Source organism: Carassius auratus, chromosome 3 (assembly GCF_003368295.1).
Source record: "Carassius auratus strain Wakin chromosome 3, ASM336829v1, whole genome shotgun sequence".
In the NCBI taxonomy this organism is placed as follows: Eukaryota; Metazoa; Chordata; class Actinopteri; order Cypriniformes; family Cyprinidae; genus Carassius; species Carassius auratus.
This window is the reverse complement of record NC_039245.1, coordinates 18,499,116-18,526,573: the sequence shown is the minus strand read 5'-3', so window position 1 is coordinate 18,526,573 and position 27,458 is coordinate 18,499,116. Positions and strand designations below refer to the sequence as shown.

The 27,458-nt window shown below is 41.1% G+C and overlaps 1 protein-coding gene across 2 annotated transcripts; it reads left to right on the top strand.

The window, feature by feature from the left end:
• Positions 1-27,458, top strand: LOC113049404 (bromodomain-containing protein 4-like). 2 transcript variants are annotated; one of them, XM_026211732.1, is made up of 19 exons: positions 1-552; positions 17,076-17,445; positions 18,925-19,062; positions 19,150-19,285; positions 19,568-19,923; positions 20,008-20,376; positions 20,469-20,597; positions 21,399-21,620; positions 21,799-22,019; positions 22,179-22,555; positions 22,703-22,813; positions 22,921-23,316; positions 23,635-24,354; positions 24,628-24,722; positions 24,839-24,995; positions 25,365-25,495; positions 25,612-25,817; positions 25,912-26,173; positions 26,631-27,458. In XM_026211732.1, exons 1-19 carry the CDS (start codon positions 452-454, stop codon positions 26,697-26,699), a joined length of 4,566 nt encoding a protein of 1,521 aa, XP_026067517.1. In that variant the 5' UTR covers positions 1-451; the 3' UTR covers positions 26,700-27,458. The 2 variants fall into 2 exon arrangements, with proteins under 2 accessions (XP_026067517.1, XP_026067507.1); XM_026211722.1 differs by having other exon boundaries at positions 25,365-25,501.

Genomic DNA, 27,458 nt, shown 5'->3' with positions numbered 1-27,458 from the left:
TACGGAGCCTTCTTCGCTCGTTCTTCCTATCCCCCCGCTTTCTGGCACCCTGCTGGAGGGGGTTTGTGTGAGCAAGGCCTCTGGTGGACACACAATGGGGCGAAGTGCCTGTGGCAACTGGGCCGTTGTGCTGCTGACGGGGGGAGGGTGTAGAGAGCCGACCGGCGCACAGCGCTAACAGATCCAGCCGGCCTCAGGCCTCTGCGCCTCTCTCTCTCACTCGCGATCGAGATTCTGTTTAGAAGCTTCTCAGGAACCACAAAACCTTTCTCTCAGGACTATGGTGGACTAACTATGGATTAATGTATTTGGCGCAGTGGATTTTAGGACACCCATGTCAGAACTGGAGATTCGAGAGCGAGAAGTCGCTGTGTTTTGGGAACGAGTGACGAACTTTTCTTGCCTTTAGTTCCCTTTCTGTTTTGCTTTTTTGCCGAGAGGAACTCCATAAATGGATTACAAAATGCATTCCAAGTCCAATGATTTGCTGGATTTTCAGACACTGGATGCCCTTTTGGAAAAAATTGCACATTGCTCCGTCCCTGTTAAAAGGTAAAACTGATAAGCTTTCTGTGAAGCTGCTTTTCTGAACATTACACAACTAATCACCAGTGTTGTTTCCGTGTGTAGTATCTCTTTTTGTTGCTTGTTCGCTTGTAGTTTGATCTTAACTTGGTAGATATTCAGATTTAGTGCGAGTCTTTTGGTTTGGCTTAACATACTAGTTAAAAAAATTACGTTTTCACTTTGTCAGGTCACCAATATATGTCCTTTACTGAGACTTTTTCTCAGAGAGAGGGGGGTGTGTGAGTAAGCAGGGGGAGGGTGGGTGTTTTTTCAAAGGAAGAAGGGGGTGGTGTATTTGTTGTGGCAGAAGGAGAGAGTTCAGCCGGTTATGATTTAGCAACTTTAGCGAATGGTGATCTCAAGACAATGTAAATTACATGACCTTACTTTCAGACCTTATATATTTCAGACCTCATTGAGCACATTGAGCAAGTTTGTAGATGTTTCCTATAGCTGGAAATATCAGTTTTAGTGGGCAACATTTAAAATGAATCAAGGTCTGCATTTACAGTAGTTTCTCTTTCTTTCTTAGAAAGTTTGTCCTTGTTGATTTACTCTCTTCTGTGGTTTTTTTTTTTTTAGAATAGACTTCCTTCTGTCCTTCACTTGTTTAAACCAGACAGAGTCCTTCAGGTGTACCTATCCAACCCAAAGGAATCCAACCCAACTACTTGGTTTACAGTCTTTAAGTGAACAATCTAGCATGAGTTTGCTGTGCACATGTTACGTTTCAGTGAATGAAAAAGACTAAACAGTCCTGTAAAACTGTTCCCTCTGAATATTCATCTGCTAAATCTCTTAGCATAACAAACGGCCTTGAGCCTTGTGAATGTATGTCACATGCGAGCTGGACAGTCCCACCCTGGAGTTTGAGTTGTGCAAGGCATGTGGAAACAGTTGTGGTCGGAGAGCTGTAGCAGTGGGAAAAAACGTTCTCCAGTCACATTGCGCACATGCCTACCGTGTGCCCAGTGTGCTCCTGGCTCCGTTCTCAAATAGACATTTGTTAGACCCCGTTTTGGGTCACTGATAAAAGTACTAGAACAAACGCATCATGATACCTTAAATGTTCAAAACACCTGTGTTTTGTTGATGGTGGTACCCATGGAGTCCCCATTGATGTTTGGACGGATTAGTTCCCTCCATTGCTGTTTTTAACACAGCTGTGAATTTAGACTGTTTTACTCCTCTCTGCTGACAGCTGAAGCGGCTATGAAGTCTGAGATGTAGGGATGAACCGCTCCCAGGAGGAGCAGTGGCGAGACTGGAGTGTGAAAGAAGAGATGGAAGATGGATGAGGGAGGTGGACTCTTGGCCTAAGCAACTGACACTGTACGGTTTCATTTATTATTTATGCATATGCTTTCAAGCAAATAAACCTGCTGCCCCGGTCCTGTCCCTAGACCCTCCGCTGGGAGCCTGGAGCTCTCTGTACATAGAAACTCCCAGTAAGCATTAATGATTAATTGTTTACTTTCGTTAGGGATGCAGCCATTTTGTTTGCCGTCAGTTTTTACATCCGCCCTTTCGTGTGTCAAGGTTGGGCTTGACCTGCCTGTAGAACCAGATTTCCTGGTGTGTGTGCTCATGTTCTTGGTAACCAGAGCCGCTTCCTCCCTCACACACATTCCATAGTGGTATGTAAAGATTGGTGTCCAGTTCAGAGGTCAGCTTTTATTCCACTAGGTGTGTGGGGCAGGACGTTTGGTGCCCTGGGTCAGACGCTGCTGCAGTTATTGTCACTTCTTGGTGGTCATGGGAGTTTTATAGGGAAGGTTCATAAAGTTCACATTCTTATTAGTACTGCAACCTTTTTTCTGTGTTTTATCCTAGTCTGTAAAGCACCTTAACACCTGTTGCACTCATGCAATTATTAAAGTTAGTACTGAAAAATTAGCTTTGTTCAGTCAGTCTTCTCATCAATACTGAATAATGTTGAGCAGATCCTAAGAGTAATGAATACTTTCACAACCCAGTGTGCCCTTACAAATTGACAGTTTAAACACCACTGCTAAGTTGTCCAAAGGTAAAGCATCGGAAGGTTATATTAGCGCATTTATTGCTGCTTTTAGTTGGTGTGGATTTTGCCTGTGCTGGAAATATTTTTAAAGTATTATGTAAACAAAATCAGGCTTTTGATAGTGGTGGATGTTACTGACAAGGCACTGCTTTGTACAGTTTGGTAATAGGTAGCCATCTATACCATTTACTATTCTGCATGCCAATTTCAAAAGATGTTGTAAACGCAAAATTTGCGCAAACATTAAAAGCAGTCAGTTTCTGAGACTCTTGATGCTTCTTATTTTGACTAGTGTTTGAGCGGTCAAGGTTAATGGATGAAAAAAGTAAATAGAATTCAATTATCAGACAAATCTAAAGTGTATGAATGTTTTCCAAACAAATCATGGTTCATCAATAACTTTTATACTGAAATCTATTCTAAAGTTACAAAGAAATGTGGGAACAACTATAATCATACACAATCACTATGCGTGGATGTATAAATGTGATCATTAAAAAAAATAGATTTTATCTTAAATGTCGTCGTTATAAAAGTGTCAGAAAAGTTGTGTTATAGCTTAAGCGGTGAGGTTGCACTTGTATACAGCTGTCTTAAGGTTGTGGTAAAGGTTATGGGGCATGTTTTGGGTGTATTTTATGCAGATTACTAACCTCAGGCACTCGGTTGCTTAATTAAAATACTCAGAATTCATTAACATTAGAACGGGGTTAAGAACAAACTCGTGTGTAAGCACATGTTGTGATTTAGGGGGAATTTTCTACATGATAAGTTCTCCTTTTTGTACAAGTATGAATAATCCATGCCATTATTATTGAATGAGACCCAGTGCCTTTTGATCTCATGTCATGCATTGTCCGTGCTTTGCTGTTAGTGTGTAAGAGAAATTCATTATTGTTAATGTAACTTATTCACTTTCATGGGACATTGTAGCTGCCAAAATGTTTGAAACTAGGAAAACAAAATGAACGTGTAGCGTCCCTAAGACATTTTAGATGGGAACCCAACAGCAGACACAAAAAACATTTTATAACATTTAATCAATTATTTGGGCAGCCCTAATGAAATTAGTTTAGCTGGTAAGTGATATGACATTTGCAAGACCTGCATTTCCCTTTTCACATTGTTTGCAGACCAGTTTAATCTTACTGCTATGCTGACATATTACATCCTTCAGCCTCCTTGTCTCTCATGAGATTGTCAAACATATCATGGAAAAATCAAGTTTTTAGCAAAATATTAAAACTTCTTTAAAATTAAGTCTATTTCACTGTATTCAGGTGTTGTAATGGATTTGGATCATTGCATTGTTTATCCACAACAAATGATGTGTGCATAAGAAGTAAAGCAATTATTTCTTCCAACCATATTTCATCAGATCTATGTTCTTTACAACCTTGCGACAATATACCAGTTTCCATCCCAGTTGGTGAGGTGGGCTCTCATTGCTCTGACCAATGGTCTTGGTTGATATTTTCTATTGGTGTACCTGTAGGGGTTTTTGATATACTGATAACAAGTCCTTTTCCAAATTTCACTGCAAATGAGACTTTGATCAGCTGCACTCATATGCAGTATGACTTTTCAATTGTGTAATGTTATACTCCCATTTAGATGCATAACTAACTCCAGATGACTTTTAAGTGGTCAGAAGAGTTTGACTATTAAATACAGATCAGAATTTGCTCTATATTTCCCAGACAAAATTGCTCATTGCAGATTAAGATTTGTTCCTGATGAAGTTTGAGGTGTACCTGCAAGAATATCCTGACTGGAACAAGCCTATGCACAATTGAAAACCCAGTACCGCACTAAACAGTCTGTTTTCAAAATGGTCATTAAATGATCATTTAAAATCATAAAAGGATGCATAACTTTCACTGTATTAATTAAATATACATTGATTCTTATTAAAGTTTAAAGCTAAATTCCTTGTCTAGCCTGACAGCCATTGAAAAGAATAGTATCTGTAGATGTGTAATATTTTTATATTAAGTTTTTACATTTTTACAACTGAAATGAACATGTAGTAGTATTTTCCTCAGCTGTATCCATACATTGTTAGCTGTCTGTTTTCTATTGCTTGTTTCTCCATATATTATCAAACATGACCAAAAATGGACTGATTGTGGAAGTTCAGAGTTCGATATTACTTGACAAATCACCTCAAGCTACTCAAGGAGTACCATTAAAAAAAAAAAAAAAAAAAAAAGCATGTTGTCTCAAGGTATGTTTACACTGTGCAGCACTGTGCAAGAGTGTGTGCAAACCGTGAACTCGTGCACACAGTGTTCTGATTGGCTGTGATTTGTGGTTGCCACGCTGCACTGCATTTCTGTGTTTTAGTGTTCAGGAATCATGTTGTGTCCGGCCTGGTTAGGGCATATTGTAATGATTATAATTATTGAACAAGAACTTGAGGATAAATATTCTTGCCAAGGATGTCAAAAGTCATGTTAAGTAACTTGTAATTGTTTAAGCGCTAGAGTACAGAAGTGATGTAATCAAGATATCCCATTTGCTTGTGTGGTAGAGTAGAATGTAATAAATCAGACTGAAACTAGCACTGCAGAGGGGATTTTCAAGGGCATTCAAGAAACTGAATGAACAAATATTAAAATAAAAAACACTATATACACTTCACTGCATAAATTATACATTGATTCTTATTAAAGCAAATATCTTTTGTTGTTTATTTAGCATTAAAAGGATAGTTCACCCATTTGCTCACTCTCAAGTTTAATCCTGAAAGAGTTTCTTTCTTCTGTTAAACAGTTATTTTGATGCATTCAAAGACCAGCAACTGTTTAGTTGCCCATATTCTTCAAAATATAATTTGTGTTCAGCACAAGAAAGACATTAATACAGGTTTGGGACAACGTAAGAGTGAGCAAATGATGACAATTTATTTTTGGGTGAACTTTCCCTTTAATGACTACTGACAGCATAGTAGAAATAGTCTGATGTTGCTTTAAGAGCTGCACACATCTAAAATACAGGCACGCATCTGCTTACTTTCACTTTTTTCACTTTGGAAACTTTTTAATCATCCGAAAATCATCATATTGCACACCCCTACTCTGATGCCAATTGAACTCGGGTATGCACCAAAAGTGCTAGTGTGAAAGCACCCTAAGGCTGCAGCAATTGCTTGTACCGTATTTTTGGGACTACAAGTCGCATCTCAGTATAAGTCGCATCAGTCCAAAAATACGTCATGACAAGGAAAAAAACATACCGTACCATACCTCTCGCGGCTGTAGACATTAAGGTTTTCTCTTGGTTAATTTCTTATTTCGCAGGACCAGCCGAACTATGAAAAAAAGTGACTTATTGTCCGGAAAATATGGTACTCATGATAGGTCAAGAATGTTTAATTCTGTAAACTGTCAACTGCAAATGTATCTTATGGCGCTTTTACATTGCATGGTATGGTTCGGTACAGTTCACTTTTCGGGGGTTTTCCACTGAGAACAGTACCTGGTAAATTTTAACTTTTTTTTTTTTTTTTTTTTTTTTTTTTGTACCACTTCGGTTGAGGTTTCAAGTAAGGTTGTACGATTAATCAAAATCGTCATAAAATCACGATTTGAGCATGCACAATTTCTAAATCGCTTTATAGCATGATTTTCCGTGGCCTCAACCTCCTACAGTATGCTATCCAATCAGAATGCAGTGCGTCTAAATGGAGTGCGAGAACAGAAATGACTGGGCATATGCCAACGTAACGCCAGGTTGAAATACTTTTTTTTCAGAGCCCATGTTAAAGCTGCGGTAGGTAACTTTTGACGCTCTAGCGGTTAATAAACAGAACTGCTTGCGTCTTGCGGAAGAACATCGTAGCCGGAACTACTTCTCTCTGTTTATGTCTATGGAGAATCACAAAGGTACTGGGTTACTCTGCCGCGGTATCCCCGAAGCAATCTAAAATAGTCCGAATATAACAATAACACTTATTATAGGTGCACCCTAGTGATTCAGGACGAGCCAAAAACACGGTTTGGAAAATGGATTCATGGTGTACTCGCTTATTATATACATTTTTCTACATTTTGAACACAAAGTTACGGACCGCAGCTCTGATTGGTTGTTTTTTACCGGGAGCGATGGAGTTTCTGCAAATGGCAATAGGACCACTGGGAGGAGCCAGAGGAGCTTGATTTTTTTTTTTTCACAGATTATCTGTCTCATATTCTACTGTCAGGACATAATGACAGGTTTAATAAATATGTAAAAATATTTTTTTTACAAAAGTTCCCTACAGCACTTTTAATCAATCAGAGCGTTCACACTGCAGAAAAGGTTAGAAATAGAAAGGTGCAAAAATATTTAATATCTAGCGCATGAGAATAGAGAGAGTTGTGAGTGCAAAGGACGCAGTTTGAGCAGGAGGAGACGTTTTAAGTGCACACACTCTCTCTGGGCGAGAGGAGCATGCGTGTCAGGTTTTGTACCATAGCAAAGGAAATCTGCGTGCGAGCAGAGAGATTCATGCTCAGGCATTATTTTAATGTGCTTTTGCGTTACAATGCGCTCTCGCTGCTGTACTAAAAACTCCAATTTGCTGGACTAAAAAAATCCCTGGACTAGGTCTAGACATTTTGTCACACATTTACCTGGTGATTTATTTTTAGTTAGTTAGGTATATTCTAGAGGCATGTTACAACTTTTTGATAAAGCTCTAATTGGTTTTCTTCTGGAAATAGGTTTTGAATTCATACTGAATGCATTTATTACATGTCTGTGTGTGTGTCAAAATAGTGATTGAAATTGAAAAGGCAAAATTGATCAAATATTGATAGTTTTTTTTTTTTTTGTCCAAATCGCACAGTCCTAGTTCCAAGTGAACCATACAGTTACCAAAACATGACTTGTAAACTTTGCTGATCACAGATTGGCCGGAGAGAATCGTCACTACCTGCATCACTGAACTTGCGACACAGACGCAAAAGAACCGCTAGATTTAAATCCGCAAACCCAGCAAAGGATTGAACATGACTCTTTTAAAGAGGGCACCTTTTTAACAACCCAAAAATGGCTGTCGTTGTCTGTTGAGGAAGTACAGACGTTCCTCTGGTTGATAGCAGAGGAGCAGATTCAGCGAGAGCTTGATTGTTTTGAAAATAATTGTTACAAATGATTGTGATATAAACTGAATTCTTTTCAAGTTGTTACTTTGCACCTATAAACACCTAAGTAAATATTTATATATGACACTCAAACTACCAAATGTTTGGGATCAGTAAGACTTGTTTTTTTTTTTTTTTTTTTAAAGAAGTCTCTCTTACTCATCAAGGCTGCATCTAATTGATGATAAATACATAAACCATAATCTTGCGTTATAACAATATGAAACTAGTAAATTCTATTTTCATATCCTCTGAAATATGTTTTATACATGGATATATATGTGTGTGTGTGTGTGTCTATCTATCTATCTATCTATAGTGAAATTAGACGCAACCACTGCATTTTAATCATGATAGAGGAGCAGGAGGTAAGAGGGAAAAAATATTGAAACGTTTCTGAAAACCGTCAGTTCCCTTCTACATATAAACTCCCACCCCAATACTTAAATTTTTCTTCTAATATTTTGAGAAAGGTGAACAGTACAGTATTTGCCTGTACAATATTTTTAGTTGTTGTATCTTTTCTTTGGTTGGCCCGATAGAGGATCGCCAGGCGGAAACCTTAAAGGGAATAAATATTCTACGAGATGGAAGATTAAAAAAAATAATAATAATAAAATATATATATATATATATATATATATATATATATATATATATATATATATATATATATATATATATATATATATATATATATATATATAATTTATTTATTTATTTATTTATATATATTTCAGTACCTTTTCTCACAGTTATATCTATGGGCAAGTATAGGTGACTGTATATAAATTGCAAGCATCAGGGAGCTGCTATTGAAACCATTTTCAATTTCACTTTCGAGATTCGCGATCACAAGGACTCTGCTCTATGGAGCGACAGTACTTACCACACATTTGACAAGATTAGATGTTTGTCATTGGTGCTCAGGATCTGCAAATCATTTGTCAACGTCCAAACAGACATTTCTCCTTACTGTGTGTGTGTTTGTACTGTACTATTTCATGTACTGTAATGCAACCGGCTACTGCTAGCAAGCGGCTTACCTTTTAGTGGCTCCGTAGAACGCGTTATTTGTTTCACGCTTCGGGCACACCCCTAACCCTGCCCCCCCTGATGTCATCGTCCATCACAATGTTTCACTATAGACATCGTCCGATGCCAGTTTGGTAGACATCACCCAACCTTAATCTGTTCTCTTATTTCTGCATCTGTTTTTCATGTGTCCACACACACACACAGATATAGACAGTCACTCGAACACCGAGATTGAGCAGTGCAAACAGAAACTTGCCAACATTGCTCCATGACTTTTAGAAATAGTTGTTTGTGAAAGGCAACATCATATTTCTCAAATGATTTCTGAAATAATTGTGGTTAGATGAAGTAACTGATCAGACAATTTAATAATCTTGACAGGCCTAGCTGGTAGTTTTCTTATTTATTTTTCCTTTTTACTGTGTGTTCTCCTAATAAAATTGGAAAATCCAGAGCCTGACGTACATTGGTTTAACTAAAGTTTATTCATGTTTCTTCTTTAACACTATACACACAGAGTTGTCAATTGATGATAATAGTCTAATAGTTATTTAATTAAATTTTTTTTTTAAACCTCTGTAGAGCGAGTTAGGCCTGGTTCACACGGGACGATTTTAAAATTGTCGGCCGATTTTCCAAACCTGAGAGACCCCACACACGGCGATTTAAAAAAAATCACAGGTCTAACAGTTTTGGTCGTTCCGTGTGTGGTGTGCAGCCACGCGGCAATATCAGCACATCACACATAGGGGTGTGCCGGTTTCAGAATTGGTGATGACGGTTATGACGTGAGTAAAATGTGATGGTTCATAACATAACCGTCGGGGGGGGGTTGGATCCATGCTAGTGGATCTGCCATAGTCAATTGGTTGTTCTTGGAGATAGCGGGTTAACTCCGTGTCAGTGTGCGCTCTGATCGGTAAAGGCGCAGCCGCACCTGCCCGCCATCCGCTGATTGTTTTGCGGTCTATGGACGATGCAATGCTTTGCTGATGCGAGCCGCAAAAAAAAAAAAAAAATCTATTGACTGTTCTAGAAAGAATGCAGCAAAGATATTTAATGTTAATGTATGAGGCATAGGCCTACGCTGAGTTTCATTTATGATGAGATGCGCTCTAGTTCACAGTGCAGTGCAAGTAAACGCGGCGCGCTGGTGCTTCCTTGTCACGGTTATCATTGTCTGCTGCCTATATTTGCTTTTTATTTATTAAAATACATGCAATTGGTTGATGAAACATTTATTAAAATTAAGATAAAATTTGTTCAAAACGAAATTCGTTTTTAAGAGAGGTTTTCTACAAAGCAAAATTTAATGAAGTGGTAAATATCATGTCTGACGATTTACAAAACTTCATTAAGTGGTAAAAACCATGTCTCCCGATATATTAGTATCTTATGATCCTATCTAAAAAATGAAAATAATTTTTGATAAATGTTTGTAAAAAATATTTGAATGACACGGTTTTGGCGGTTATAGAGTTGTTCAATGACGGTGTTCAACTATAACCGCCGGTCTCACGGTTATATACTAACCGTCACACCCCTAATCACACACGAACCGATTTGACTCCCGAGCATTCCCAGGTCAGATGGGAAATCTCGCAAAATCCCTCGAGATCAAACGTGACTTCAGAGTAAACAATCATGGCGGACGAAGAGGATGCAGTGGCCATAGTTTGTGCTTTGTTTTTAACGGAAAAAAAAAACATAAGAAAAACAAGAAAAGGCGATGGTCAAAGAGGTGGAGACTATACTTGCTACATCATGATATGGAGGAAAGTTGTGTTTTATCTCATAGAAATGTTGTTACGTATTACACAGATTAATAACCGTTGAAATCAACGTTCATATATGCGTTTCCATGTACTCTGGTGGACTGCAGTTGTGGATGTAGTTATGCCCATCGACTTTATTTGTATTTGTTATATTATATACGCCGGCTGTTTTGATTTTGTTTCCCGGTACTTTCTCACCGCCTCGTCACCTCGCTTTCTGATTGGCTACAGGCCACAGTCCACAGGCTGCGTGATTGTTTGTCCTCGGGGGACACCACACACGAGAAGAAATCAGGCCAAATAAATCCAACATGTTGGATATCCCCGATTTGAGATCGGAGCGGTCCCAACATTCTTCCGAGCACAGGAGAGCAGTCTTAACACACCGCACACGGCAGGAATATTTGATCAGATTATTTTACGATAATAGGAGCATCCTAAGATTGTCGGAAGGGGTGAATCGGGGCTAAAATCGGCCTAATTATCCTGCCGTGTGAACCAGCCTTTAACCTAAAACCTGCCATAAACAGCTGGAAAAAAACTGTTGAGTTGTTAATGCAGTTTGTTTTTTATAGAAAAATGAACTATTTGGCTGTTAATCTTTGTAAGCGTATTGAATGAAAGTTACTGCACCACACAGATTTGGTGGTTATTGGCAATCTGTGTGCGTGCTGAATCAGCTTAAGTAAACTCATGGTGAGGTTGTGTAGAGCTCCCAGCTCCAGTCTGTCACTTAAGTGTGAGCTCTTTCTGGATTGCTCATGAGTTTTCTGTACAGACTGTGTGTGTGTGTGTGTGTGTGTGTGTGTGTGTGTGTGTGTGATCACTCCACTTTCACTGCAGTCACAAAAGCTCACTTGGGTGTTGCTGGTACAAGACAGCTGGTGTGTGTTTTGTCTCACATTGGCGCGTGATTTCCTGATGTGTTTGTTCTGTTTGGGAGCTCTTCCGTATCAAACCCTTAAGTGTGGTGGTTTATAACTAGGTGAATGCAAGAGACATCTTGGCTTTAAAGAAAAGTTCTGGGTAAATTGTAGTTGAGCTCTATCAACAGCTTTCGTGATGTCATTTTGGAAGTGTCAATTTGATTCAGTTCAGGTTACTGGGAACACAGTGTTTGACATGGTGTTATTTCTGTACTGTACTGTAATCAAACAATGCTGTTAATGTGCAACTGGAGGCACATTAACTGTCAGCAGTTATAAGTAGACTGCTGTTGATAAGTTATGTGCATCGAAGTTTATACTCCGAGTGAACTTGCTGACTTTGGCTTTGTAAATCTTGCTGTTATCTTGGCCAGGTATAGTTACTCCGGTATCATGGGAAGGATGGTGAACCAAGTCCAGTGGAAGTTCCTATGGCTAAAATTGAACACTTACATTATTAACCCGTCTTTTTAGTAAAGTACCTATGGAAGACAGTTTTGCCACCAAATAAAAAAATAAAACACCGTAACTGTGACTTTTTATCTCACAATTCCTTGTTCTCGCTGTTGCAAATTTACATCTCACAAATCTTACATTATTATTATTTTATTTTTTTTGCAATTGCAAAAAGTCTTTATTTTATTGTGAGTTTATATCTTGTGAGATTAATTCTGGTATGACTAGTCTGCAGGGATACAAGACACTGGCTTTAAACTTTTTGAATGCAGAACTTCATAGGTTTCAATTATTTATTCTTACAGACTGAGAAACTGATCAGAATTGTTGTCTGTGGTAATGAACAGAAAGCCATAGTATGTGATTACAGTATCGGTTAGGTTGTTGAACCTGAAACATTGAAGTACACACTGTTGTTTAAAAATTTGGTTTTGCTAACTTTTTACAAAATGAATGGCTGTAGTGCTCACCAAGTCTGCATTTATTTGATGAAAAAATACAGTAAAAACAGTAATATTGTGAAAATAGTATTACAATTTCACATAACTGTTTTCTATTTGAATATTGTCAAATGTAATTTATTCATGAATTTCCAGCATCATTATTCCAGTCTTCAGTGTCATGTGATCCTTCAGAAATCATTTTATTTAGCTGATTTGTTGTGATAAATGTTCTTCATGATTCTCTGGTGAACAAAGTTCAAAAGAATAGCATTTTAAAATAATTGTATAAGTGAAGTGTAATTAGGTCAACTTTGTGTGACGTGCATTCGTCTGAGTTCTAACTTGATTTTTTTTGGGAGGTCCTGAATGTTTCCCTGGAGCGGCGTATGAGTGAGCATTTACTGGTAACAGACGGTTTGGCATTCTTTCCTGACTAGTCATGCTGGCTGTTTCCTCTTTCTGAGTCTGTGCTCTAGGGTTGAAACAGTGGTCATGTGATCTACCCACTGTTTCTCTCGTCACTAGGTGAGTCATCAGGAATGCTGTTAGTCAGATATAAAAAAAAAAACTGCTTTGTGCGTATACAGATGCATTTACTCGGAAAAGAAGTGAAATGTGTGGCAGCCTGAATGTGTCGTGTCAGAGGACCTGCGGGGTAGTGCTGGGGAGTATATCAAGTTTGTTACAATATATTGATGTATCGATGTACAGTCATTTGATACAAGCGCATCTGAAAAAAATGTTAGAAAGCCATGGAAAACTTCCATTTTGCTGTCAAGTGCATGAGCTTTTGCTCTGCGATTCTTCGCTGCACTTCACAGACTTCATATAGAACAAGTGCTGCTGAGCCAAACAGACAGAGCTCGATGAAATTGGAGTGCAATAACTCTGACTAAAATATAAATTTTGAAATATTTGTAGTTGCACAATAAATGTGACGTAGAATTTTAAACCTACAAGTGTATTTGTATGATGCATTGTAAGTGACTAATGGGGTAATCAAAATAGCCTTTTTACTCCATTAGTCTGTGCCTTTAGTATTTTCTTTTTTAGTTTTGTGAATAAACTTCTGCTTTAAAAGCATTATTTTTGTTTTTCGATTGCAGTGTTACAAAGTTAGAATGTAATGTGATTTTAAGCTTTTTTGCACTTAATATACAGTGGGAAAAATATTATAAAATAAAATATTTGATCACCTACCGACCAGCTACAGAACCATCTCATTGTCATTAACTCGACTCGTTGTGTGTGGAGGGAGAGAAATGCTGACTATGACTCAAAGAACACCATCCCTACAGTCAAGCTTGCATGCTTTAGGGCTGTTTTTCTGCTAAGGGTACCGGGCGACTTCACCGCAAATGGACAGGGCCATATAATGTAAGCTCTTGGACGAGAACCTCCTTCCCTTAGCCAGAACATGGGTCTTCCAGCATGACAATGACCCGAAACATGGGGTGGCTCAAGAAGAAGCACATAAGGTCATGGAGACACCTAGCCGGACTCCAGACTCCAGTCCTATAGAACAGAATGAATTGAAACCTTAAGGATTTACAGTGGATCAAAATCCCTCACGAGTTGTGTGCAAACCTGGTGACCAACTACAAGAAATGACTTGCATGTGTACAGTGCTTGCCAACGAGGGTTTCTGCATAAAGTACTGAGTCATGTTTTGCTTGGGGATCAAAATACTTATAATACTCGATGAAATGTAAATCTTTTTTTTTAAACATTTGTATCCTGCTTTTCTTTTGTTCTTTTTTATAGTCTGTATCAGTTAAGATTAAGGCTTAAGATTATTCTTGTGCTCTGTGTACCGACTTCGACATGATGTCCCCCATTATAGAGCTAATTGGAGCAGTGAAGTTAACTCTGAGCTGAACTTCCACATCCTGAGCTCTCCAGAGATCCACAGCATGAAGACCGGAGGATGCTGGTCCACCCATAGACCCTCACAGCACCTACAGGCTCTGCCAGACACAAAATAAATATTTACCCTCAAACACACTTAAGAACACTTTTTCACACACACCCTGTTCTGAAGTTATACGGTCACAGACTGTTGGCCAATCCAGGAAAGTTCACTGCAGATCCTGGATTTCTTCTGAAAACTGACTCTACTGAGTTTTGACAGGTCTGCATTGGATAATAGAAACCCCCTAGTTTACAGAAAGTACAAAACTATTATTTATAGTCAGTTTGTTCTACGCTCATTTTGTATGTTTATTTCATACCAGCAAACTTTCCACCTTTTGTTGAATATTGCTGTTCTGTAGTTGAATTGTGCCATTCATGCAATTTCAGAATTTTCCAAAACCATTTCAGCTGCTGATTCCAACAGATTTTGTGTAAACTGTTGCATGGGTTTTTATGAACAACTATGAATTTGTTCTGCTCAGGTTTCATGATTGAAACCCACTGAATAGCCTAATATCATGATTGAATGCTGTAACAAGAAGCTAAAAGAGAAGTGAAATGAAGTGTGTCAGTGAGAGATGTGCCTGGCTTTCCTGTGGGCCTGGTGCAGGACACTTGGCAACTGCTGTGCTGTAAAATCATTATAACACTGCTGTTATAATATAATCACACGTTCACTTCCTTTTTATTCTCTGACCTGCAGCAGTAAATACCCCTAATTTGACTACAGAAAAGCACACTGGAGGACACTTTGACAGAGACTGAATTCATTTTGCTTTATATTACTGTAGCAAATTCAAATTAACAATTTGTTATTCAGGTGAAGTTTGTGGTGGTGTTTTTTTCTTTCCCCTCTCAGTCATTCTTAATTCAGGAATGGCAGTCATTGTGGACTCATCGCGACTGAATGCATTCTGGTGTATCATGTTTTATGAAGCCTTGACAGGAGTCTGGGGGACTGTGCCAATGAGTCACTACAGCACTTGTTTTACTGTGAGATCCATGCTGCTGGGGAGTAGCAGTCTGTCCGCACACTTCATCAGATGTCATAATGCATTCCTCTGATCCGGTTTTCTCATTTCTTTCAGCACAGAGACATCCAGTTCACTCTGAATGTTCCCATTCTGATTATTTACTACTGTCTAAACCTGAAGCATTTTTCAGTTGAGTCATCAGAGTAATACTTTCGGTAGTAGTGCTGCATTACTGTTGTTTACAGGTTTCTCTTGAAAACCTGTGAGCTTGTAGAAAGATAAAGTCGAAGGCTGTAGACCGCAGTATGGGGTGACATGAGGTTTCATTAGCAGGAAGTGTAAGTGTGGGGAATACCAGATTACCCAGGCAGCGGTAGTAGTGGAGGGGGTGTGATTTACTAGAGAGACAAAGACATTTGAGCCCTTCTTTGGAAATAAATTACCAGGCTGACCTTTTAACATGCTTCAATCGAAAAACAACTGGCTGAAGAGCAAGAATTGATTGTGGAGGTGCAGGATGGTTTTGTCTGCTGCGCTCCACACCGGCTGTACTCTCCCACATTACTCTGTGATGGGGCTTAATTTGGAGGTGAGGTCACCTGGTCACGTCGTGTTGATGAGCTGACACTACTGTGCGCTCGCACTCTCTCTTCTCCTCATCCCTCTATCTTTTTTTTTCCCCTTACTCAAGCATAATTATCTGATCATCTTACCGAAGCAAACTGCCAGTCACTGGACAGCCCATAGTAAGCCATAGTGCTTGTTTTAATAAGCATACTTTTCTGTAATGGAAATCACCTAATGCAAATTTGAAAGCTATAGCCTATGGCTTAAAGTTCTTAAGCAAAAGCTTGTTTTCTTCTGTTTGTCAATTTCAGTAGTCGAGACCAGTACCAGATAACTTTTGCTGTTATCACTAGATTTTCACATCAAAATGTTGTTGAAAATGTGACCTTCAAGTGTTATTCAGTGAAGTAAACAGCCTTTTTTTCATGGAATTTAAGTAACTGGTTGCTAATAGAATTGTTTGTTGCACTAACATTTTTATTTTAAAAAATATTAAAGAAACGTGACAAGTGAGAGAACAGATAAGCACAGACGTTTTTAGGTATCAGCTGAATCAAGTATTCAGGTTTCAAGGTTAAAGTCAGCATTCAATTCTCCCTATATAGTTTCTATAAATGCATGTTATTGATCAGTTTAACTATGCTTTTTTTAACCTTGTAATTTTATGTAATAACTTGATCTTCCAGTGAAATGACAGTCTTGTCTCAGACGCATGCCAGACTTCTCCAATCATTTAGTTGACATAAACTCTGGTCCTTTCTTACAATCGACTGCAAGCTCTTTCACATCTGCCTCTTTCCAGTTAACAACCTAATCACAGAAGTCCCCACCCTACATTGTTTTTCTTTTTCAATGGTCCATTTCACACAGATGCACTTCACAATATGGAAGACAAAATTGCTAGAATCCATGTCAGTAATTAAATCTAAAATATAAAAATAAAAAGTGCTATGCTTGTCCCACAGCTGGCCAGACGGCACCTACTTGGATGAGTTACAGAGTAATAACAGCTGTCCCACACCCAGTATGAGACTTTGCAGACGATGTCAATGATTCAGACCACATCGAAGGATAATTAGAGAATCCAGGGGCAATTACTTAAGCAAACATGAACCATTTGAATAATGCTGTTTTGGGGGGCAGAGAGGATGTGTGCTGGTAGTTAAGTATAATTGAGATGATAGTGATGATTACAGTGATGGATCTGATGCAGATGGCAAAGATGCAAATTAAAGAGCTAATGACTGTGATTTACTTCCTTCACAGAGAGCCCAGCGAGGAGTGCAATGGAATTAGCGGTGCTCTCCCTGTGGAGCCCGCGCCCGGCTCGAGACTGAACGAGTGGTGTCCTGCCCCACCCCCTCCCGTCCCTCTGCCCGCGATCCATCCCACCATTATGGGGGACGGCCTGGATGCAATGCAGATGTCGGGGAGCAGCATCAGTCAGGGGCAGTCCTTGTCCCAAGCCTCTAGCTACTACAACCCCTGCCCCCCAGAAACCATTAACCCTTCCCGGCCCAAGCGCCAGACCAACCAGCTGCAGTACCTGCTGAAGGTGGTGATGAAGACTCTTTGGAAGCACCAGTTCGCTTGGCCTTTCCATTCTCCTGTTGACGCCATTAAGCTGAATCTGCCTGTGAGTGAGCCAACTGTCCCTTTAAAGTCCGGTTATGTCTGAGGAGCAGATCCTATCAGACAGCGTAGCTGCACTGACTTTTACTACAATTGTTTTGGTGCTAGTTGTCATATTGGAGTAGATCTTCTTAATGATGATGTGCTATTTGGTCTTTGAACTGCCCTGCATTTACAGAATGTTTCTTCATAACCTGCAGGATTTTTCAAAGCCTGACATATAAAAGATGAATCAAAAGAAGCTATTGTTTAAATGGAACAATGTCATTTTTGACTTTAGATAAAATATATATATGAAAAAAAAGTTTGGCAAACTTTTTTTCCACTTTGTCTCCCAATAATTGTCTTGGTGAGATGATTTTGAATTCTTAGTTTTATGACTAAAGCACTGTAGTTTTATTAGGTGGGGTGCGAAATAGACAGTATATTAGTGTTATCACGATACCAAAATTTCAGTATTCGGTACCGATACCAGTAAGAATCCACGGTTCTTGGTACCAATTTCGGCACCAAAGCAAAACACAAAAATATGCTTATAAAAAAAAAAAAACTTTTTATCCCTTAAAATAAAACCAATTCCATTCTTTATACTTATTTACAATTGTGTTAAAAGTTTTTCTACAAGGCATATAATTATACACTTCAGAGCGTGTAAACAACACAGAGGCCAATTGTAGTCTGATTATTGTGTATACATGCTGAAGTTTTATCCAAAGCGATTTAGTATAGAGGAGCATACACAATTTGTCACTGAGCCAGCAGTATTTGCAGTTTACATGCAATCTAGTTTTGTTTGCCATTAGATTTGCCAGAACAAGTGTCTGTGTTTTGAAAACTTGGTGAGGTCATTTTCCTGCCCTCTGACGTTAGCAGTTCCTAATTCAAGACCAGCAGGTTGTTGTGGCTGTTGCAGAGCCTGTTTCTCTGGCTCAGAGCTGTCTTTCCTGTGATGGGAATGGTGGAACGGTTCTTGATTGTGCATCATCACTCTATTGGTGGAAAAGGAGCTTTTGAGTACTTTTTATGGATATCCACACAGAATACGTTTTTCTATTCCTAGCGCTACTTTTCCAGGCTAGGTGGACATGTATAATCATTACACTCGCGTCTTGCATGTTTTGCAGCATCTTGCACATGAGCACCGCGTTTAAGACGTTGTGTCAAGTTAAAAGAATTTCAGCTTTTACACGCAGCGCCGCTCATCACTGTCAGTTTCAGTAAAGCAATCAGAGAACTCCAAAGGCAGGGCATGTGTTGTGAGCGTTTGTTTACAGTAGCAAGTTGGCATGCCAACAGTTTTATTTGATTGCAGTGTTGTGTGTGTGTGTGTGTGTGTGTGAAAGGCACCTTTTGAGATCAAAACGTTCCCCATGGAAAGTCTCAAAGCTGCTTGCTGTTATTGTAAAACAATAAGGTCGTTATGATGATGAAAGTTATGGATTGTGATGTGTTATGCTGACTTTTTAAAACCTCCTCTCACTAGGACTATTACAAGATAATCAAAAATCCTATGGACATGGGAACAATCAAGAAACGCCTAGAGAACAATTACTACGTCAATGCCCAAGAATGTATTCAAGACTTCAACACCATGTTTACTAACTGTTACATTTACAATAAGGTACTGGTTCACATTTCTGCTCATCATTTATAATGGATCACAGTGGTGTGTTTAGGCGTGTGGTTAATGGTATGTCGCCCCCTGCAGTCTGGGGATGACATAGTCTTAATGGCAGAAGCTCTGGAGAAGGCTTTCCTCCACAAGATTTCGGAGATGCCCCAGCAGGAGATTGAGTTGACGACCACATCTGGCAAGGGTCGTGGCCGGGGCAGGAAGGATCCAGGTATAAGTCTCATACTCTCTCTGTCCTGAGGGCCACTCACACTGCTTGCTGCACCTTCATGGATATTACACAACTGCTTTTGCCAGAATATCATTTGAGCTTCACTGTCTGTCTCAAATAGTGCTCACTGCAGTGCCAAATGACATCTAGCTCCCGAAAGGGTGTGAGTAGGGTTAGGATGTGTGTCTAGTTCCACCCATTATGCTGGACGTCAAGATCCACCCAATGGCTTTAAAATGAATCATTTTATTTACTCCGTATTCTGTGTCTCTGTATTATTAGACATGAACCTGAAGATTGCACCTGGCCTGGAGTCTACGCATACAAACCCTCAAACACGTGGCTTTTCCAGTCTTGCCCCTGGGCCACAAACGAGAGGACCACCACAGGGTCCACCTACTTTACCTCCCCAGTCCACCGTGCAAGCCTTGCCCCCTCGAGTACCCCCTTCACTCCCTTCACATCCTCCCCTTGCGCCTCAGTTAGGGCCACCTTTTTCTATGGGCCCCACAGACTGCAACCCACAGGTCTCTTTGATGACGGCTGTGCCTCCTCCGACCCAAACTACTCTGCCGCCCGTGCTAATGCAGCAGAGCACCCCTTCTATTCTACAAAGCCCCATCCCAATTCCTCCCAAAGTAAGTTGGCCCATAACATTTAAACGGTGTCGTTCTTCTTGTTTTTAATCTTGCGGCTTTGTCCTCACTCGCTTTTTTCATCAGCAACCGAGAAAAAGTCAGAAAAGGAAAGCAGACACCACGACACCTACTGCAAACGACCCGCTGAACGAGTCCTCGCCTGCTGAGTCAAAGTCAGGAAAGACTCTGCCGCGCCGGGATAGTACACGACCAAGCAAACTATCCAAAAAAGAGGCACCAGACTCCCAGCACCATTGGACACCTGCCACTGGGACCCACAGTCCCAAGCAACAAGAGCAGCTACGCTACTGCTCCGGCATTGTAAAAGACATGTTTGCTAAGAAGCATGCAGCATACGCTTGGCCCTTCTACAAGCCAGTGGATGTGGATGCTTTAGGATTACACGATTACCTTGACATCATCAAGCATCCTATGGACCTCAGCACTATTAAGGTGAAAATGCATCTGCTGGTTCTCAATCAGAGGATAATGAGCCACTTTTTCTTTCCATTCTTATTCATTCAGTTTTCTCTTTGGTCGTACAGGAAAAGTTGGAAAACAGACAGTACAGAGATGCTCAGGAGTTTGCAGCAGATGTACGGTTAATGTTCTCCAACTGTTACAAGTACAACCCTCCAGACCATGAAGTGGTGGCTATGGCACGTAAACTGCAGGTATGTACATGCCTGCAAAACACTGTGTACATTAAGGCTTGCATGACAAGTCGTTTTTACTAGACCGGCATCAAGCTGGTTAGTCAGTTTTACAGATTGTACAAATAAAGAACAGCAACTCACTACAGGGCGATATTTTGGCATAGTAATTGTTGATTTTTGCTAATGTTATGCAATAATTATTAGTGTTGATCAGTAGGCTACATAAAATTGTTTTTGTGTTTTGGGAGAAGACTTGTCATTCTGGCTATGTAAACAAAACCTAAAAAACAGTTTTACACATTATAAAATCAGGATGATTTCATGGTTATTTTAGTAGATTGAAAAAAGTTAATCAAACTGTGAATAAAGTATATACAGAAAGCAAGAAAAGAAAACGTTCCCTATCAGTAAAGCGGTCGATGACTTACCCAGTAATGCAGAATGCTGGAAAACAAAATCAAATGTAACATGAGTAGATCTAAATGTAATGCTACAATCTTTACTTTAATCACCCGACAGTCATAATAGACTTAGTTTAATAGTGAAGAGCCATTTTTTTCTTTTTTTACCCCTGAACTTCATTTTGGATGGATTTATTGGCCCCAAGCCCCTGTTAATTTCATACCCTTATTGATAGATGTGTGAAAGTGGTTGAGGAATGAAATCTGTGAATGCAGCAAATAAAAAAAACCGTAATGTTCCACTCTTACAGTTTCTATAATGTTGTCAGAATTTATCAAAGTGTACATTGCTGAATTATTAAATGAAAATAAGAAGTTTCTCATACTAGATCACAAAAAAGGTTTTCTCTTTTTGTAGGATGTGTTTGAGATGCGTTTTGCTAAGATGCCAGATGAGCCAGAGGAAATGCTGGGACCCACTTCTGCGCCTGTGCTCCACCAGGCTCCTGTCAAGACACAGCCACCCATGGGCACGGCCTCGTCCTCGGACAGCTCCAGTGATTCCTCATCTGAATCAGAATCCTCCACGGATGACTCTGAAGAGGAGAGAGCCCAGAGGCTAGCAGAGCTTCAGGAGCAGGTGAGCAGATCTATGCTTCGTTTTTGCCAGCACATACCGAAGGAAGAAGTCAAGGACAAGCTGGCCGAAAGATCTGTCACCATAGATACTAGAAGTGTACAAGTTTACACTTTACAAAGATGCAATACTGTCCCCTGAGAAGAATTTAATCTCTGTTTTGTTCTCTTTTGTTGCTCAGCTGAAAGCGGTTCATGAGCAGCTGGCTGCCTTGTCCCAGCCTCAGGCCAGCAAACCAAAGAAAAAAGAGAAGGAAAAGAAGGAGAAGAAGAAAGACAAGCACAAAAAGAAAGCGGGAGTCATGCCTGCACTGGAAGAGATCCTGGAGCCGCCTCTTACCCTCAAGAATCCAGGAAAGCCTAAGAACAAGGATCCTCTGCTTAAGAAGCCCAAGAAGCCGAGGTGAGCTTTATTTGGTTATACAAACACATTTCAAGTATCCAAAATTACATGGGTTTAATCACTTTTATCATTGTGGAGAGTCTGAGAACTTAGCTATTTACCCTTTAATTGTATAGTGTCATTGAAAATGAGAAGTTCTTGTTGACTTATGCCCTATAGCAAGAAGGAGGGAGGTAAGGGTAGTCGCTCCATGGCTCCTCCAGGTGCCGCTCCACCAACCCTGCAACCTGTGGTGAGCCTGGATCCTGAGGAGGAACTGGGTCTCAGTGGAGGAGCTCCAATGGCAGGCATGCCTGCTGGAGAGAAGTGTAAGCCTATGTCCTATGAAGAAAAGAGACAGCTGAGTCTGGACATTAACAAGCTGCCTGGAGACAAGCTGGGCCGTGTGGTCCACATCATCCAGTCCCGCGAACCCTCGCTTAAGAACTCCAACCCAGACGAGATTGAGATCGACTTTGAGACGTTGAAGCCTTCTACGTTGCGGGAACTGGAGAGATACGTGTCGTCCTGCCTTCGCAAGAATAAGAAGCCCGCCGGTGAATGATTTTACAAATCTCTTTAACACTAAGGCCCTGGTGGCCATAGCAAAAGTACTCAGTCATATCAGCGGATTGGCTGTACAGACACTTGTTTTGACACTGGTGTATGCATATTCTTATAGATCATTGTTTCTTGTCCTTCAGTTCCAGAGAAGTCCATGGAGGCAATGAGTGCTGCAAAGACAAAAGGCTCATCATCCGAGATGGGCAGCAGCAGTGAGTCCAGCTCCTCAGAAAGTGAAGACTCAGAGACAGGTGAGCCCTATAGATCCAAAACGTGAACAGCTGCATTTCTAAAGCGCTTGAATGTTAAATGGTTCAAGAAGCTGCATTTCGTGATAAATCTTCCTTCTTGAACACAGGGATGCCTTCTAAGCTGAAGAAGAGAGTGAGAGGTGAAGGAAAGAAGGCTCATCACCAGGTGGTGGCTCCAGGCATGCCTCAGCAGCAAGTTCCCCATCAACCCCAGGCCCCTGCACTGCAGCCCAGTGTTCAGCTGAAGCTGCAGCAGCAGCAGCAGCATCTGTCTCCCGCTGCCTACATGCCTCCTCCCGTCACAGCTCTGGAGCCCTCACAGCTCCTGGAAAACCCCTTTGACCCTCTAGCCCACTTCGTCCAGCCCCTCATGCACCTTCCCCATCATGCCAATGACTCGCCCTCCCCTGCGCCACCTCACCTCAACGCTCACCCTCCAGGAGGCCCAGTGTCTCCTGAGACCCACCCATTCTTGAACCAGCACCCCATCCTCCCATCCCCAGGTAAGTGAAAAATTCCTGCTTATTAAGTAAAAAATGACCTTTAACCTAGTTAGGACATGGTATTAATGTAGAATACTTTCTGGATGTACTGGGTCAAAATTGCAAAAACAAAATATTTGGACTACCATGCCGATTTTCACACTGCCCACCTCTCATTGGTCTCAACTGGAGTAGATATGCTCTGATTGGCTCTATTCTTCACTTTATATTGCACTTTTGTTTACAAAAACTGTTTAAAATACAGGTGTTCTGTATTGACCTTTTACTTAATCATGTTTTTGTGGTCTTCCTCTCTCTCTTTGTGTTGTTGGTCTCTAGCCCTGCACAACGCAATGCCCCAGCAGCCTTCAAGGCCCAGTAATAGGGCAGCCCCGCTACCTACTAAACCTCCGCAGCAAAGCACGCCCCAGCAGCAGCAGCAACCCCAGCAGACCCTGCCGCAGCAGCTCCAGTCCCAGCAACCCCCTCAGCCCCAGCACCACCTCCCTCCTCACCTCCTGCATCCTCCCCAGCAAATCCGCCAGCGGCCCCTCTCCCCACCCACGCTCACTCCCGAGGGCCAGCTATCCTCCCAGCCCCCACAGATGCTGCTAGAGGACGACGAAGAGCCTGTTCCCTCCATGCCACTGCCCATGTACCTGCAGCACCTGCATCCAAACCGCCTGCAGCAGCAGTTGCCGGCATCACTAATGCAGTCTCTGCAGAGCAGGCCGCAGCAGCCGGGCCAGCAGTCTCTGCTGCAGTCAGTGCAGGTTCAGTCTCAGATGAGCCAGCAGAGCTCCCTGCCCCCACCGCAGATTCCTGTTCAGACTCAAGCCCAGCCGGCTGCGGCACACCAGCCCTCCCCGCAGCTCTCGCAGCATCAGGCCAGACACATGCACATGCAGCAGCTGAGCTTCTCTCAAGGCCCTGTGCAGACCACACAAACGCAGCCTAGTCAACACAAAGTCTCCATGCCCTCCACAAAAGCACAGCAGATTATCCAGCAGCAGCAGCATCACTCTCCACGTCAACACAAGTCTGACTCCTATAACTCGGGTAACACAACTGTCTCTTAAACCATAGCTTTTCAAGTAAAAAAAAAAGTAATAAGCTATTTATTTGTTCATTGTTGTATGCTTTTTTTGGTAGTCAAATGGATGCTTAAACTGCTAAAAATCACAATACTTGATGTTTATTTTTTGTTTTTGTATTTTTGTTTCTTTTTGTAAGTTGTAATTGCCATAAAAATGGCTAATTTACTAAATAAATGTTCCTGTATCAGACAGCACTGTAAATGTCTGTATTCTAATGGTGTCTTTATTTCAACAGCACACATGCGAGATAACCCCTCCCAGCTCATTATGCATTCTCCTCAAATCTCTCAGTATGCTTTAGTCCACCAGTCCCCTCCTCAGGCCAAAAAGGTCAGTACCCTTTCCATTTCTGTGACACTGGTTGTTTTCAGTGTCCATGTGCAAGTATGATGTGATAAATATCTTTTGGTTTTATAAATGGGTGTTTGTTGCTTTGTTTGCTTCAGGAACCACAGCAAGGACCTTCAATTTTAGGTGGCATTAAAGAAGAGAAGCTGCCTCCTTCACCTGTGAGGCGTGGTGAGCCCTTCAGTCCAGCCATGAGACAAGACCCTCACAAGCACCCAGAGAGCAAACCCACAATGCCAAGCCACAGTCAACAGAGTGAGTGAAACTCCTGAGTTTCAGAGTATGCATGTTTATGCATGTCACGGTGATAAGCTGACATTCAAAATGACATGTCTTTCTCAAGTTGTATTGCTTTTATACAATAAACAATAAGTTTAATATCAACTGTTGAGTATTTGTTTACAAGCATTGCACAAACAGATGTGGAAAAGACATGAAGTTGTGCTATAAAAATTTATATATGTATTTTGCACCCCATGCAATATCACACAACTTTCCAATTCTCACATACAAACGAATAGTGAAACGTCTCTAAATGCAGTTATATCAAATGTTGACAATCTCTGTTGTGCTCTGCCAGTCAAATTGGAGGACCAGAACTAACTGTTTATCATCTTGTTCTAGAAGCAGATATGAAACAACTTGAAAGTTCCCGTCCTGTCATCCGCTCCTCTGAGCAGAGCGGTCCACCACCTTCCATGCAGGACAAAGAGAAATTCAAACCTGAGCCCAAGACTCCTGTGGCGCCTAAAAAGGTACAGGTGGGTGGAAGGGACGACTTGATTCATTTTAATTTCAATGAATACAGCAGTTCTGGAATGGTTATGCTACATTACTATGCCTCATAACGTGTCCCTCGTTTGATCCCCAGGATGTGAAACTGAAGAACATGGGTTCCTGGGCAAGCCTGGCACAGAAATCCACCTCTGCTCCCTCTTCTGGTCTGAAGTCCTCCAGCGACAGCTTTGAACAGTTTCGACGTGTGGCCCGAGAGAAGGAAGAGCGAGAGAAAGCCCTGAAGGCCCAGGCCGAGCAAGCGGAGAAAGACCGTCTGCGCAGAGAACAAGAGAAACTTCGGTAAGAGGGCCATTCAGAAACTCCTAACTGTGACCTATTATTTTGAACAAAAGGACTGTTTAGCAGTTTCAAGACATTTTCTTTCTGTCTGAAGGGGGCGAGATGAGGAGGACTCCATTGAGACGTCTCGAAGGCCTCAGGAGGAGCCCCGCAGGCGGCCAGAGCAACAGCAGGTTCAGCCGCCACAACAGCAGCAGCACCAACCTCAGCCGCAAGCCCAGAACACGGCCCAACCGCCCTCGGCCCCACAGCCGTCTCAAGGCCCACCCCAGTCCCCCGCGGCTTCCCAGAGTGCACTTGACCAGCAGAGGGAGCTTGCACGTCGCCGGGAACAGGAGAGGAGGAGGAGAGAGGCGGTGAGATACAGCTGCACTCACATCACTTATAACACATTAGCATTCAAACGTTTTGGGTTGGTACAATTTTTCTTATGCCCACTAAGGCTGCATTTATTTGCTCAAAAACAGTTATATTATCAATTTTAAATGTAATACATTTCAAATGTAATTTATTTCTGTTATGCAAAGCTTAATTACTCCATTCTTTAGTGCCACGTGATCTTTCAGAAATCATTCTAATATTTTGATTTGCTAATCAAGAAACATTTATCAATGTTGAAAACAGTTGTTGCTTTTTTTTTTTTTTTTTTTTTCGGGTTGTTTAAAATCTTGCTGACCCCAAACCTTTGACCAGTACCTTGTACTAAAGTTGGTTACAATTGTTCTTTAATCACTTTTCCATAAACGTGCATTTAATTGGAGATAAATGTTGTAAATTCAGAAATATTCATTTTTGTTTTCTTCACCTCTACAGATGGCAGCTACAATTGACATGAATTTCCAAAGCGATTTGATGGCTATCTTTGAGGAGAACTTGTTCTGAAGCGCGAGAGGCAGTGAGAAACTGTGAAACTGCTCATGGATTCCTCTGCACGGACAGAATGAACTCAAAAAGCAGTAAGGGAAAAAGACCCCATGTGACCACAAGAAACACTGAAGAGGCTGAACTAGCGATGCATAAGCTGAGGCCCTGAGAGGGAGGCTGTGGCTCTCCTTTTGCCTTAGCAGAAAGAGGGACCCTCACACTGGGACAGCACCGCCTCTCCGGCATTCCTCCTGGATTTGCCATTGTGACCATGGTCGGGAACGAGAGGACTCGTCTGACTCTTAATTCAGAATATGGGAGCAATGGACAATGTGATCGCTGGAGGAATATCTGAACGACAACAATGAAATGTACTGTTTCTCTGTACTGCGGCATCCGTCGAATGCCAGATGTCAGTGGGGGATTACAAAACGTCTTTGTTTCCCGTTTGATTTGTTTTCCCTCCCATAGTTTCGTTTTCGCTTTATCCTCTCTCCCCCTTTTTCGTGAGGCAAATGGCAGGATGGGTTTGGGGGCACTTATGACCTTCCTCGAGAGAGGAAGTACAGCTGGCCTTACACCTCTGACTCGTAATCACGACAACACAAACAGGGGCTGTGACAAATGACTAAACATTGGTGTGTTTCACACTGTTATCATGTGCAGATTTTTCATTATGTAGGATCTACTGTAAAAAGGTATTTTCTTAATTACTGTTTTGGTTGATTGATTGGTTGGTTGTATTTTTGTTTCTTTTTCGTTATTGTTTTCCTCCTT